Below are 14,639 nucleotides of genomic sequence, written 5' to 3'. Positions count from 1 at the left end.
TTTTCCTTCTATATGTGCACAGCAGTGAATATTTTCATCTTGAAGCAGAATCAAGCTTAAGCACTACTTTCCCTCTCCCACCCACTCCAGTGTCCTTCAGGCAATTCGGAAGACAATCTGTGACTGGGAGGGAGGTCGAGAGCCTCCAAATGATCCTTGCCTGAGAGGTGAGAAGGATCCTAAGGGTGGATTTGATATTAAAGTCCCACGACGAGCAGTAGGACCATCAAGTACGCAGGTATGTAAATGTCCATCTCCTGTATAGGGAATTAACGGTCTTACAGCCATGTAGGAGTCTCCCATCCAGTGGATTAGCAGCTGTTTCCATGGTCTCTTCCACAAAGTCTTCACACTGTTGTGTGTTGAATGTTACTTTGGTGCCTGCTTTGTTGTACAGTTCCCAAAGCCTCCTTTATTAGAGGTGTAAGGCTTATGGGTGCAGAGAGTAGTAGCCACCTGGGAGAAGTGTTATTTTTTTGTTGCAGAGCACCATGGCTGTGTGTAGTGGTGTCTCAATGGGGAGTTGCAACTGCATGTCAACTTTCTTCCAAAGCTTTACATGGTGCGGACCATGCTGGAGTCCCTGATAGCAGACAAGAGTGGCTCAAAGAAGACTTTGAGGAGCAGCTTGGATGGGCCGATAGTCTTGGCCATTGAGGAGTTCCACAAGCAGTCCTTCTTCTTTACCCACCTTCTCAACATCAGTGGTGAGCTTACGGCAGGGGGAGGCTTGAATCCAACTCTTGCATGCTCAGAAAGGCAAAGGTAGATCAATTTTGTTCCTCATTGACCTACGCAGAAGATTTTCCTTGATTTTTCCTAAATGTCCTACTTCTGCCTGATTCAGGCCTGTTTCTGGGTAGTAATTATTATGTGAACAAAATGAGTCAGCAATGGCAAATAAAATAAAAGTGGTAGTTTAGTTTCTAGGACTGGAGTTTTCTTTCTGTCCTAGACAAAATTCTTAGCCACTGGGCACAGAAGAAATCTTCCAGAGTAAATATGAGCCATTGAAATGTTCTTCCTGGAGCCTAGAGCAAAAGGAATGATCCCTTCTTTCTTCTTCCATTACATGGAATGCTCGGACAACATGGACGTGGTCTGAGTTTAAAAACAAAGACATCCCAGAAAAATGTTCCACACCCAAAACCAGTCCAATACGAGGCTGCAGCAGCTGCCTCTTGTGCACTTCCCTCGCTGGTGTCCCCACAGGGGTAACGTGGGTGCCCTCCCGCCCCGGGGGGGGATCTTCTCTGTCTTTCAGAAGCGCTGCAGCAGTGCTGCGACCTGTCCCAGCTCTGGTTTCGGGAGTTCTTCCTGGAGCTGACCATGGGCCGCCGCATCCAATTCCCCATCGAAATGTCCATGCCCTGGATCCTCACAGACCATATTCTGGAAACCAAAGAACCCTCTATGATGGAGTAAGAGCCAATGGGCTGTGGTGGGACTGTGCATGCACTGGGGCTTGGGATTTTCTTCTGGAGAAGGGTAGGCTGATGATGAACAGTCTTTTTGACGTGGGAGGGAAAATAGATGTTTCTTGACTTGCTGTCACATGAATGTGTACGGTATGAATACCTCGTTAGCAGACGCACAGGGGCGGCTTCCTGGCACTTACGCATCGTAAACCAGCAGTTGGCAACTGCTTTATTTGGATGTGGGCACAACTTGGTGGTACCGTCATCTGCACGCAGCATCAGACAGCATGTGCAGCTAAAGGGATGTGGGCCCTAGCTAAGGCACCTAAACACTTTTTTTTTATATACATGATAAATGATAAGAGGAGTTGCTGTTATGCAAGTGTAATTATGTTCATAATATCTTCCTCATTAGGAAAATTTTGTTTTCCATTTTACGGCCATTGTCAGGGCACTCTGTGGAGTGAGGACAGCATGAAAGCTTTTTTAAGGGCAGAGAAGGAGCAAGTGTTGATTGAACAAGTCACGGTTAGCTCAAATCCCAGATGTGTTCTAGCTGCTTCCAGCAACTCTGACATAGGGAGCAAGAGGGAGGATTTGAGGGGCTGGAGTGAGTGGAGATGATAGGAGTGAAGTCAGAGAAAAGCCTTTTTTTGCAGAGCCAGGCACATGCACTGGCTGCCATTTATGCTGCTCCAAGGTTAATTTAAGACATGATCTGTCTTCTTGCCCTCAGGTATGTACTGTACCCCTTGGACCTCTATAATGACAGCGCATACTATGCCTTGACCAAGTTCAAAAAGCAGTTCCTATACGATGAAATTGAAGCTGAAGTAAGTTCTTTTCATCTTTGTTGTATGTGAAGAGCTCACTGGCGTCACATTGCCCTGTTTGACAGCCCCACCCAGCAGTTCAGTGAATTCTTTATAGGCATCTCCTGAAAAAAATACCCCATCAGACTGAGAAGATTTCAAAAGATCAAAATTTCCAGAGAGCTTACAGACTCTGCTGATGAAGGGCTTCAGCTCAGCTGTACCCGTGGGGACCAGTGGAAGCCAAAGGCTGTCAAATACTGGGGGCATGGAAGAAGCTGTGGGCTGGGCAGAGGGTTATGAGACATCAGAGGAAAACGAGAAACCAGAGATCCCCGAGACAAAGGGATGATTTGGGATGGGAGACCGGGACCTGTAAGAACATGCAGAAACTATAAGAGAGAAATGTATCGGCAATTTTCTGCTTACCTTTAGCATGTGCGAACGGCAGTGTGGTTTTTAGATAACGTGACATACATGTATGTATTAAATTAGAGCTCTGTATGGAGTTGTATTGATCTTGCATGCATAGGAAGGAGCTGCCCTGTGTTGGTGACACCCTCATGATGTCTTGTTTTTTTCTCCCCCAGGTGAATTTGTGCTTTGATCAATTTGTGTACAAGCTGGCAGATCAGATCTTTGCCTATTATAAAGCAATGGCTGGCAGGTAGGAGAACCTGACTGCTGCTGCTGAGTGATGATATTGCTGCATGCAAATTGCTGTTAACCAAAAGGTTCCCCTCAGGGAGTAGCCACTGCAGGTAGACATAACAAAATAGATCATCCTTGTCCCACAGGGCTGGCTGTCCATGTCAGACCAGTGTAGATGGGGAAAATAAATTAATGATGGCAAGGAGACATGGTTAAAAGTGAAAAAATAATAATTGGCATCCTAAGTAGCTGTCTGAGTACAATTTGTGAGAGCAGCGGAAAAGCAAACTGAGTCTATTGAAGACATGTCCTTGCTTGACTTCTCTTTGTGTACCAGGCAGATGAGGCATGGAAGCCTCCCATCTCTAAGAAACAGAAACACGCAGTTGTCCTCACCCTAGTAAAGCAGCAGGACTTGTGAAGGCCAGAAGGGTACTCAGTATCTTAGGTCACACATCAGACCAGCTGCCTGGAGGACTTCTGCAGAGTCTCTTGCTCCCTTGTGGGGAGATAGGCCATTTGTGACATTTCCTTCTAACCATTTAAAGAACATGGATGAACTCTACTGGGAGTCCTCCTCTCATGTCCCCAGAGGTGAATTAAGTCTTCAGTGTAACTCTGCAAGGAGTTTTGTCTCTAGATCACATTTGGCCGGAGAGCGATCACCGACAACAACCAAATGCTCCCACAGCAGATCTTCAAGGAGGGAGCGCACCAGTACCTTGCACTAGTGATATCTTTCAGCACAATCCTTTATCTTTTTGAATGTTTTAGCCATAAAAGCCAAGAATGATGGACAACAGCATGGCAGTCCCCAGATACCAACCACTGCTCTGTGATTTAGTGGTGTAAGCAGAGTTACTAGTGCGTGGAAATTTCTTGGCATTCAAAGCAAGATGAAAAGAAGGATGAAAACTCTGGAAAAGATCCAGAGAGAAGCTGATAGTGTATGTTTCTTTCTTCCTGACACTGCTTCCTATTTCCAGTGTTTTATTGGACAAACGTTTCCGGGCTGAATGTAAGAATTACGGGGTGATTATTCCGTACCCACCATCCAACCGCTACGAAACGCTGCTCAAGCAGAGGCATGTCCAGGTACAGTGCAAGCAGTAGACTCCAGTACTCATAGCTCTTGGTCTATAATCCTTTTGTTGGTGGGTGGCATGCTAGTGCTGGGCTCAGTTGAGGTCAGTGCTGGAATGAGAAGGGGTGAACCTGTTTCTGACACACTGCACTCATGCATGGGGCCCAAGGGGAAAATGAATTACGCTCCACATTTCCCTCCTTCCCTCTTAAGTAACAGTAAACTCAGCCGAGGCATTTGCATCACCACTTTCACATTTAAGCAGATTTGGATGTTTGGTTTTAATTTGTGTCTGTTAAAAAAAAAAAAAAGTACCTTTTTCCCATCTGTATATAACATGCAAATATCTTCTTTTCCCAGTTGCTGGGTAGATCAATTGACCTGAACAGGCTCATTACCCAGCGTATCTCAGCAGCGATGTACAAATCGTTAGACCAGGCCATCAGCCGCTTTGAGAGTGAGGACCTGACATCCATAGTGGTAAGAACTGTTATTGACTGAGAGTATGAATAGAGAGAATAATGCACTGCTATGGACACACAGTCAACTGCCTTCTGCTTCAAGTCCCACCTACAGTAGGTTTCAGCCAGCCATGTATTCTCCTTTATGCTGCTGAGTCCCTACTATTTCTATTTATGCAGCTTTAATTGCATTATTATTGGACCGTTAAGTATCTGCATAAATCATAAGGTGACAGTCAGCAGTTAGATTTTGCAGAGCACATGTAAGAGAGTCCTGTGATCTGGGAGAAGGAAATCTTGACTTTAATTCCCCCTGTTGGATGAAGGTGGCTGGGACATCATTTGTGTGTGTACTGGATTTGCTGCCTTTGATACATTACAGGAGCATCAGAGTCAAGTAGTGTAAAATTACCAGTTTCCACCTTTGAAGGTGATGTGAAAGCCAGCCAGTGCTCAGTGGGGAACAAATTGATTTTGCTTCCTGCAGATTTAGGAGATACTGGACCAGGACCCCTTGGGTAGAAGTGCAATTGGCCTCGGCCACTGAGTTAAACTGATGTCTTTAGCATTTGCTGCATCCTCACCTGGAAAGTTCTGTGTGGGTGTGGATATAAAATCATTCCCCTGGCAATTAAATCAGCTGTTTCTGTTGTCATCTTGGTAATATGTTGCATTTGCTGCTGCTTTATGTGCTGCAGGAGCTGGAGTGGCTCTTGGAAATAAATCGCCTGACTCACAGGTTGCTGTGCAAGCACATGACGTTGGACAGCTTTGACGCCATGTTCCGGGAGGCCAACCACAACGTCTCCGCGCCCTATGGGCGCATCACCCTCCACGTCTTCTGGGAGCTCAACTTTGACTTTCTACCCAACTACTGCTACAATGGATCCACCAACAGGTCAGGAGAAAAAGCAAGGCAGGGGGTGACTGGAGACCCTGCTTTTCTTTCCAAAATGTCAAACCTGCCACGTAAAATTCACATGCATTGGGGTGAGGCTTGCATTCCCTATGGGGTGCAACGGTTACAGTTAAAATGAAGTTAAAGCCCACCAGCTCCCCTTGGCCTTGAAAATGTTAGTAACAAATTCAAGCAACAAAATTGGACAGTGATTGCAAGCAACTGAGCTAGTTTGCTTTAGAGGGCTGGTTTACTGTGCAGCAGAGCTGTGGTAGCTGCTCCCGTATGGGTTTCTTGCCTGCCCCAAATGAGAAGAAATCCCACCCTTGGCAGGCTAAACTGACATGGTTTACAGCACCAATAGATTGGTCAGAAGTTTGCATTCCCGTTCACATAGCTCAGGTGATGAATTGCTAATTAGTCTGCAACTGCAGTGCATCCCAGACCGTGCCGTATCTGCACACCCCACAATTAACTGGGCTCTGACCGCTTTCCTCCCCGTCTCCTGTGCCTGCCACAGGTTTGTGAGGACAGCAATCCCGTTCACGCAGGAACCCCAGCGGGACAAGCCAGCCAATGTTCAGCCGTATTACCTCTACGGATCTAAGGTCAGTAAATGAGCCACAACAGCCAGAAGGGGTGGATGTTGAAAGTATTTATTTAGGAAGAAAGAAATGCAAGAACTAGTTCATTAACGGAATGGCGGGTGCAAATGTGCAGGGTCATGTTGCCATGTGCAACCAAAAAGCCATGCAAGAAGCAGATTCAGTGTGCTTTTGCTATTGCTTTCCCATATTCTTCTCCATAACATGCCTATGTTAGGGGATGCTGACACTGCGCTGTGCTTCGTGTTGGCACTGAGACCAAGTCACATCCAAATCCGCAGAGAGGAGCAAGCTCCTCCCCAAGGCAGGTACCGCTTCAGGAATCCCATTTGTAGTTCAAAATGAGAATTACTAAAATACTTGTGAGTGCAAATACAGACTACTTAATACTGACAAAAAGCGCTTTTGTCAGGCTGCGATGACTGTTTATACAAGCGTTATGAGGGCTTGGGGTGTGATGTTAGTAGAGGATCACTCAAGTGTGAAACTACTTGAGTGGAGTTTATTTCTTGTGCACATTGATTGATGACTCTGAAGTGAACCTACAGCACTGATGCAGATTAGCTAATGACACTACAGTCAGCCAAGCCTGGCCGTTCCCAGAGAGCTGACTTGGTTTCTTTTTAAAAAACCCTCAGCAAATGAGAATAATTTTGTCACTTGACAAAAATCTTTCTCCCTGCAACCAATGTCCCTGCCTCATGTTCTACCCTGGGACAAACAGCCCCCATGGACGCACAGACATTCCTGCTGGCAAGAGCTGGGAAAGAGCAGCACGAACCAAACTTCTAAGCAGGGTCTCCCTCTATTTTGCTCATTGAAGGCCATGCTGCGGCAAGATGGCCCTTTTATCGTCACTGTTTTTATAGGAAAAAAAGCAGTGGGGGGAGCTATACGGACTCTCCTTCATGAAACTGGAGCTCCTCATTAGCACAGTGGTCATGGGGACTTCCAAAAGCTCCTCTCTCAGTCCATTGTTCAGGGGACCCTCTGACGAGCTGCTGCCTTCGCCCACTTCTTCGGGGCTGGTGTTGGGATGCTTCAGCCTCGCGGCTCGGTGGCAGCGTGCAGACCAGAACTGCAGGCAGCCGTAGGCCAGGAGAGCAATGAAGCAGAGGAGCAGCAGGCTGCTCACCATCCACATGGAGGTGGTAGGTTCATGCTTAGAGCCGCCGAAAACCAGGGGGGTTTTGTCCAGAGTGTGGAACGTGGTGCAGTGATTGCTGGAGGGGTAAGAGTTCTTGCACGTGATGCAGAGGACGTAGATGGTGGACGGCGTGAGTTGGTGGAGGACAAGGGAGCTGAGGGGGTGAGGAACTCGTTCCTCACGGTGGAAGTTTTGGCGTAAATAGCCGGCGAAGACACTGTTCCAGTTGGGGCGGTACATGATATGGTAGTAGTTCTCTGGACAGGGGTTGTTCATGGCCCAGGAGACGGTGGCGCTGGTGTAAGTGATGTTATGCACTTCGATGTTCATTGTGCCCCTGTAACCAGATGCAGGGAGAGGCTGAGTTTCCCGATTCGTGTACAGGCTCAAAGGCCACTGACATCAGTGAAGTTTTTTCACCGGCTTTACTGGCCCTTAGACTGGACTCAGGACTCTGCCTGGCTAGCTTAGATTAAATGCTAGGTCTTAGGTGGCTAAAATTACAGAAGATGAATCCCGCTGGTGCCCAGACTACTGTATCACCCTGCTTCCTGACCAAAAAAAAAGCAACTGGGACATAGAGTGCACTTTATGCTCTAGTTAGATTTTTAAAAAATCTCTTCTTTTTGACTGGTTGTCTATATAGGAAGCTTTTTTAGATTTTTTTGTTTCCTATGGAATAGAAAGGATACTGCAAGTGTGATTCACATAAACTGATCATTAAGCTAGCTCCCGCTTGCCTTGCAGAGCTTCCAATAGATATTTTGATTTTACACAGCTTTTTAAATGCTATTTAAAATGTTGTTTAAATGCTATTTAAAAAGCTGTACAATGATGAATTTACTGGTTTAAGCTGGTGCTGCATTTTCTGTACCTAAGTTGTTGCTTAACGGAGTATAAACTCTTTCTCTTCCTATGGCATCTCACACTGTAATATCAGGATCTCAAATTTGAAATCTGAAGGCTAGTGTAATACAAAATCAATGCCTTTAGGAAAGTACAAATATCTGAATAATAAGTACAAAGCTCTCTCCCAGATAAAAGACACTGACCGCTAACAAACTACTGTTTGACAACAGCCACAGATCAGTACATCACTCCTTTAGGTCCCCAAAGTGTTGTCTGAGCCTTGTTGCAGGGTTATCTCTCCCAACCGGCCGAGCGCTCTGAGCAGGAGCTCCATGCGATAGACCTGGTTTCTTTTTTTTCCTTCTTCCTCTCTCTTTTAATATAACTACCCTTCCTTTAATTCACTCAAGCAGCAGCTCATCTTAACGACTGTTTTAACCATTCTTACATGAAGAGCAGAACAGCATACGCGCCCATCGCTGAGCCCTCCCAGAGCCATGGGCAGCTGCTTACCTCCCCGGGCAGGTCCGCGACGGCCCGTCGGTGCTGGTGAGCAGCGTGGCCACGGGCGGGCAGCGCCTTCCCCTCTTCCCACCGCTCGCCTCCCTCCTGCCTCTGCTAAATCCCTTCCCCGCGTGCTGCTCATATTATACCCGTCTGGGGCTCCGTCATCTCTCACCATAGCAACCAATAGGAAAGGATGGGCAGGCATCTTCGAGTGATTTGGGAACGTTATCCCTAAAAGCTTTTGCCTCGGAGAAGTATGTGTCTCTGAAGCGAGAAAAACAAGCCAGGTAGTTCTGTTTGCTGGCTTGTTTGGGTTGGGTGGGGTTTTCTTTTTTTCCGCTGTCCATGGTCCCCCAGCAAGACCATCGCTGCAGCCCAGCAGGGTCTGGGGTTAGAGACCCCTTGGCACAAGGTATGCAATCCGGGATCCTGGCCTGCAGTACACATTGATAGTTTAGCACTCAGGGGCTTTGTCTTTAATTCTATGATTTCTTGCACATTTAAACTACTAATTTAAGCCAAAGCCAGTGAGCAGTAGATTTTCATCACTGATGCTGCAGCAATGTCCATTAGGCTTTTTAATTTTTTTCTAAGCTGTGTGATGGGAGTAGGAATTGGGTTTTCAAAGACCTGGACCTCCTGGTGAACTCCCGTGGGATTAAGACAGGCTCTTCTTTGAATGCTGCTGCCTTATAGACAACTTGGAGATGTCCCCTGTCAGTCTGGCGAGAGGGCAGGAGGGAGAGGCAAAGCCAGTGCCAGCAGTGTTTGGGGGAGCAGCCCAAGTCTGTGGCCAGGAGGGGACAGACGTGGCACTGGGGACAGATGTGGCACTGGGCCTGGTAAGGAGAGGCTCTGAACAAGGGACTTGCTGCTCTCTGAAGCCAAAATGTGTTAGAGAGAGGAACTTCCCCAGAAGAAATGTTGGTTCTGGGTCGGGAGTTACTCATTCAATGTCATTCCTGGAAGGGTGCTTGCAACGTTTCAAAGATCTTCTAAATATCAACAGTGATGAGATGATGCAAACTGCATCAGGAGAGGCTGTTACAAGCCTGGAGAGTATGTGTGACCCTTGCTTTTGATTTACATTTTGCAGTTCTGGATGTTTTGGTTTTGTCTTCCAAGATCTGTATTCCCTTCTGTCTCTGTGTATGAGCTGCAGCTGCCAGCAAGCTGAAAACTGGGAGCAGAGATGAAAATAATTATGGGCAGAGATAGAAATGAAAGTGCTCCCAGGTGGCTTCCTGCTGTTTACATGGCTCGGTCCTGCTTACAAGAGCAGGGGGATAGAAAGCTCTTCGCTGGTTCCATGCTGTGAGTAAAGTACATCCTTGCCTGCAGGGAGGGAGCTGAGGATGCAGATCCATGCTTCAGAAAGGTGGATTACACAAGGTGGTAATGTTTTCCCGAGAGAACTGCTTTCTTATGGCATTTGGGTTGTTGAGTTTATCAGTGTTTACGGTTGCTTTGAAATGAAATTTGAGTTGTTCACAAATAAGATGTATTAGCAGGAAGAGAGGAAACCGAGGAAAAAGGAAATAGGTGGATTAGGCCAGCAAAGGGTCCTGCTGACCTTTCTCCATCCAGTGATCAATCCCACTAGCTCAAAGGAAACCACAGCAAAGCTTTCAGTGGTGTTGGTATTACCTGCTCCCAAAATCAAGCTTGCACCAGTTTACGCTGGTGATGAGCTTGAAACTCCTATTTCCCAGGATGAGAAGATGCCAAAACCACGCCAGTGCCAGGACTGCTCCAGCACTGGATTCCCCATATCTGCATGTGGACCCGGCTGTGGCCCTGTCTGGGACCCCTCGCTCATCACCATAGGATGCAAACCGCGGGCGCACTCCAGTGGCCAGCAGAAACAGACATTTTCTGCCATTCAGCCACTTATAAAATGCAGCAGGTTGCCAAGTCTCCTACAAAGAAGCTGCAAAATTACCAGCAACACACTAACTGCTCATTAACCACTTCTTATCTCTGTAAATGCTTTAGATTGGGCTTCATTTATGTATTTTCATGAGTGCTTCTGTTTTTCTCGGCACTGCCGGACCCAGGGTCATGCCAAACTTGCTGGAAATCCCTGGTTCCCTCCCCTGGTTGAATTTGCCCCCCCTTTTTTAGCAAGCACGCAGGCAGATGTAACCTGAAGGACAGTGCATGCTGCTGGCGCTTGCAAAAATAGTTACGGCGCGTGAATCGGATGGGGCCGCTCTATTTTCTGCTGCCATGTCTGCAGCAGCAGCACAAAGGCGTCAAGAAGCTGTGGTTGCCGCAGGTGGTGTCGGCAACGGGGGCTGCTGATCCCCTCCAACAGACCGCGTGGGCTGTGCTAACCTGGCCTGCCACGGCCATCGGCTTCTTGTAAATAATAGCAATGTCTACAGTCACTGAGAATCAGTAGTCGGTATAGTGAGGCATTGTGCTGAGACACAGAATACATACTGACACAGCCTCTAGGTACAGAATATACACAGACACAGTCTCAATACAGTATATAAACACGCCTGCTGCATTGTACGTGACCTGTCCATCCCAGCTGGGGAATATGGGTTTTTTTGCATGAAAGCCTTAGCAACTGGCTGATACAGCTGAATATGGTCAAAGCTTTATAGGAAGAGTGAAGGTTGCTTGTGGCAGGGGAAGGAACCAGGCCGTATTCGGGCTGTTTAACTTAGAGACCTTCCTCTTTTAGAGACCCTTCTCTGACAGTTCTGGTCAGAATTGTTTTTCACTTTCTTAGACACCACCTCACCTGTCACACTGAAGTTAGGTTCGCTAGGAGCCTGGAATAGTCTTGGGCTGTGTGCAAGTCCTTTTTTGTCTCTAAGTATATTCCTCTTTCATTAGCTCTTCAGTTTTCCAGGGAGGTTCTGGCACAGGCAGTATTATCTATTATCTCTCTCTGATCTGTTTTATCAGATAAAACCCTCCCTGCCTTCCCTCAGGTGAGCTGAGACAGGTCTGGGTGATGGCCAACAAGAAGGTCAAAGATGTGGAAATGAAACTGGGTTTTGGTTTGCTTCATTTGCTGCTGAGCATGATGCTCCAGAGCATCCCTAGTAACCTCCTGAGCTCCCAAAGCAGCGCGGGGGCCTTTCCCACACTCTCCCAAGTGCGGATGGCTGTCCCTGAGACCTGGGCACAGGGTGGGACGCCTGGGCTCTGTGGGACACCGGGAACTCTGTCCCGCACTGCAGATCCCAGCCCGCCTGCACTCCCAGCCTCCCGGCCCCAAAACCTGCCCCTTTGGCCCCAAACCAAAAGTGGGGCAAACCTCCGCAGCGTCTCTGGCAGCTGCTGCTCCTGACAACAGCAAAACCTCTTGAGAGGCGGTGGGAGCGGGGTCTTTGCTCCGGCTCTCCAAGGGGGTGGAAGCGGCCACCCAGCACGGGGGAGCGAGCCGTGCCGTGCAGCCAGTTTGTACCTTCAGCTGTTTTGTCTTAAAATACCCGCTGGTGTCATTTTTTACATCCTACAGTCTTTATCCCAAGCTGTGTATCTCACCCTTAAATGGAGTTATATTTTTAATTGCTGGCAGAGTATTATTATTAGACACAAGCCTGCTGCTAATGTGCTGTGTGGCTCTGCAGAGAGCTTGATGAACCTCCCTCATCTTGGAGACAGGCAGGGATGAATCATCCCGCTCATCTGCAGCCAATGCACATCCTAAAATGTGTCTTCTCCCAATCAGGCTTATTGCCGAGACCCCCACTTGAGGGAAGAGCCTGCCTGAAAGCTGCTCTCCAGACCCATTATCCCACTGAGAGGCGAGGGAGTGCTGCGAGGTGGGCGGTTGCATGGCAGCACTGTCCGCTCGCTGCCCGTACAGTGAAATGTCAGCCCTGTTACGGGGAAAATCTGACCGATTGCTCCACAGCTGGGTACTGATGGTGGCCCATCTCAGGGGACGATGGTATGTGCACAGACTGAAGACCTGGCTCCTAGCTGTGGAGCAGCAAAGACGCTTCCACAAATGAGTGTGGATTCATGAGCCCACTGAAATGGGGATATTTAGCTCCCCCCTAGTGTGGATGAGCCACCGGTGGCTCCCCACTGTGGGGAAATAAGAGGCTAAAGGAGCCTATGGGGAGGCCATCTCGGGGTGCACGGAGCCATCGCGGGGCCACCTGGCTCACCCCTGCAGCAGGGCGCTTTCTGGAGGTGCCGGGGCTGGAATAACGCATTGCAAAAGCCACAGCAACAAAAAGCCGCGGGAGCGTGGCTGGGCTGGGGCCCTGGCTGGTTACTGGCTTCCCCCTGGGATGATTGTGTCAGTCCTTTGGCAAATGTGACAGCTGGGTGTCACCTGGAGTTTAAACAGACACACTTTAGAAAACATAAACTATTGCTCTTTTTCACACGTATCAGTGTGCGTATCTAGTGGCTTTAGATCAGCCTCTACCAGACACATTTTTAAAGACTTGGTTATCTAAGGATGGAGATACAAACCTAAGCAAGATACTCAAAAGCAGTTCTCGTAACAGGAGTTGGCACCCAAGGAGCTTTGAAAGTAGGCTTCTGTCTGCCTAAAGAATTTTCAGCTTCTTGTCCGTACCTATTCAGGGCCATTTTGTTTAGTGTTGATGGGAGAGAAAGTTCATGCGTGTTGTGAATGAATGCACAACGGAGCCTCGAAGGCAGTCTTTCTGGACGTAACAGTATCAAAGGGGGTTTTTCACCTGCCAGGACCAGGAGGTGAAATTATATTTCACAGAAAGTAGGGGACTTTCTAACTGTGTCTTCTTTCTGCTAGCTCTTTCAAAGAGCACCTAGGAATTATAGTAGGCAAGAAGCTGCTGGACCAGAGCAGTGGGGCTGTAACAAAATGAAGGACAACTAATTAATTGATTAAAGCAACTGACAGCTCTACCAAAGCACGATCAGTACGTCAGTCCACTGAAATTCTGTATCTGAGAGCAAAAGAAAATACTTTTCCAGTTCTTAGCAAACGACTTCACTTTGTAACTCATTAGTAACTCAAATGAAGTGTTGAAGTAAATCTCGAGGAAGTGAGTCAGAATTGGAGGACAACCGAAGCCTTCCGCTGGCTGTATTGCAATTGCTGGGAGCAGCGGTGTTGGAGGGTAGACAACATTTTGTCCTATTCTACTACTTTGGTACTTGCTCCCTTTCACCCTAAGCTCTTCGATGCATTGGTCCCTCCACTCTTGGCTCCGTTACTGGCAGGGAAGGAAATCCCTGCAGAGCGGGGTCGGTAACACCTGCAGGGAAGCGAGCTCCCTGCTGCATGAGGATGCCCTGTGCCTCTAATACGCAGTGTTCACGCAAGAAGCGAAGTCAGCCTTGCACGGTGCGTTTGGGATACAGTTTTCTTATCCTTGTTTAAGAAAGATCTTTTAGTAAGCATGAGCTGGGGGTTTATCTGTGTTTTGCTGGAAGGGGCACTACATGCCAGAATCTTTTCAAGAATGTGCTTTTTAGGTGTTTACTGAGGTTGCAGTTGTTATAGATGTCCTGGGGGGAGACTGCAGCCCTTCTCTGCTGGGCTCAGTCATGATGCCAACACTTCTGTTGCAGAGCCCAGGCTGAGCATGCGGCGTCTCAGCTAAATATGATTTTCAGTATTTTTTTTGCAGATCACACAAGTGAATTAATTCCCCCTACTTCTGTTTCCCTCACGCCAAATGGATCCTATAAATGTTCCAGTGACAAAACACTGCAGCAATTTCCACATTTCCAAGATTACACTGAGAGAGTACATTCTTGGAAATCACTCTCTGTTTTCTGCTGCTAAAAATTTTCTGGGGGCCAGAGCCCTGGGTACTATTCTCCCTAGACCAGGGTCAGATTCTTGCCCTTCTCCCAGTCCCATGGGGATGTCTGTTAAGTACAGAGGCTGATGTAGAGCTCTGCAGGATGGAAAAAGGATCTTTTTCCATGCCTCTTCCAATTTCCCTTAGGCACAGATGCTGCAGTTCCTACTTTTCTTAATAAGCCTCATTTAAAGCAAGTGCCCGTAGAAAAAAATCTGCCTGGTTACCTGTATATAAAGCTTTTTGGTTTAGTAGAGAAGAATTTGGGTTTGAAGAGGCAAAGGGCTAGTGAACCGAAATCCTTGATCAGGAATGTATGGGAGAGTAAATTACCTTGGAAATAGAAGTGGTGTTGCTACGTAGCAGGATAATAAACCTTGTGATGTGACAGTGTGTTGAGATTAGAGTATGTCTGCCTACATAGGAAGAA

The 14,639-nt window shown here is 47.6% G+C and overlaps 2 protein-coding genes across 4 annotated transcripts in view; one reads left to right on the top strand and one right to left on the bottom strand.

Moving 5' to 3' along the window:
* Nucleotides 1–14,639, top strand: part of CYFIP2 (cytoplasmic FMR1 interacting protein 2) — a 56,262-nt gene that overhangs the window by 25,121 nt on the left and 16,502 nt on the right. For all 3 annotated transcript variants that reach the window (XM_087753913.1, XM_087753915.1, XM_087753912.1), the window contains exons 15-23: nt 91–238; nt 554–707; nt 1,265–1,421; nt 2,155–2,251; nt 2,821–2,897; nt 3,868–3,976; nt 4,326–4,445; nt 5,125–5,324; nt 5,845–5,932. In XM_087753913.1, the coding sequence (XP_087610039.1) occupies nt 91–238; nt 554–707; nt 1,265–1,421; nt 2,155–2,251; nt 2,821–2,897; nt 3,868–3,976; nt 4,326–4,445; nt 5,125–5,324; nt 5,845–5,932 (1,150 nt within the window). The remainder of the gene's footprint in view (nt 1–90; nt 239–553; nt 708–1,264; nt 1,422–2,154; nt 2,252–2,820; nt 2,898–3,867; nt 3,977–4,325; nt 4,446–5,124; nt 5,325–5,844; nt 5,933–14,639) is intronic.
* On the bottom strand, nt 5,965–8,539 carry FNDC9 (fibronectin type III domain containing 9). Its single transcript, XM_009466847.2, has 2 exons — nt 8,439–8,539; nt 5,965–7,413 (listed from the first exon to the last, which is right to left on the bottom strand). The coding sequence occupies exon 2, from the start codon at nt 7,404–7,406 to the stop codon at nt 6,744–6,746; it is 663 nt and encodes a 220-aa protein (XP_009465122.1). The 5' UTR covers nt 7,407–7,413; nt 8,439–8,539; the 3' UTR covers nt 5,965–6,743.

The sequence above is a fragment of the Nipponia nippon genome, unplaced genomic scaffold, assembly GCF_047370975.1.
Source record: "Nipponia nippon isolate SJK-2023a ecotype South Korea unplaced genomic scaffold, ASM4737097v1 scaffold_17, whole genome shotgun sequence".
Classification (NCBI taxonomy): domain Eukaryota; kingdom Metazoa; phylum Chordata; class Aves; order Pelecaniformes; family Threskiornithidae; genus Nipponia; species Nipponia nippon.
This window is presented reverse-complemented; position numbering and strand designations above follow the sequence as displayed.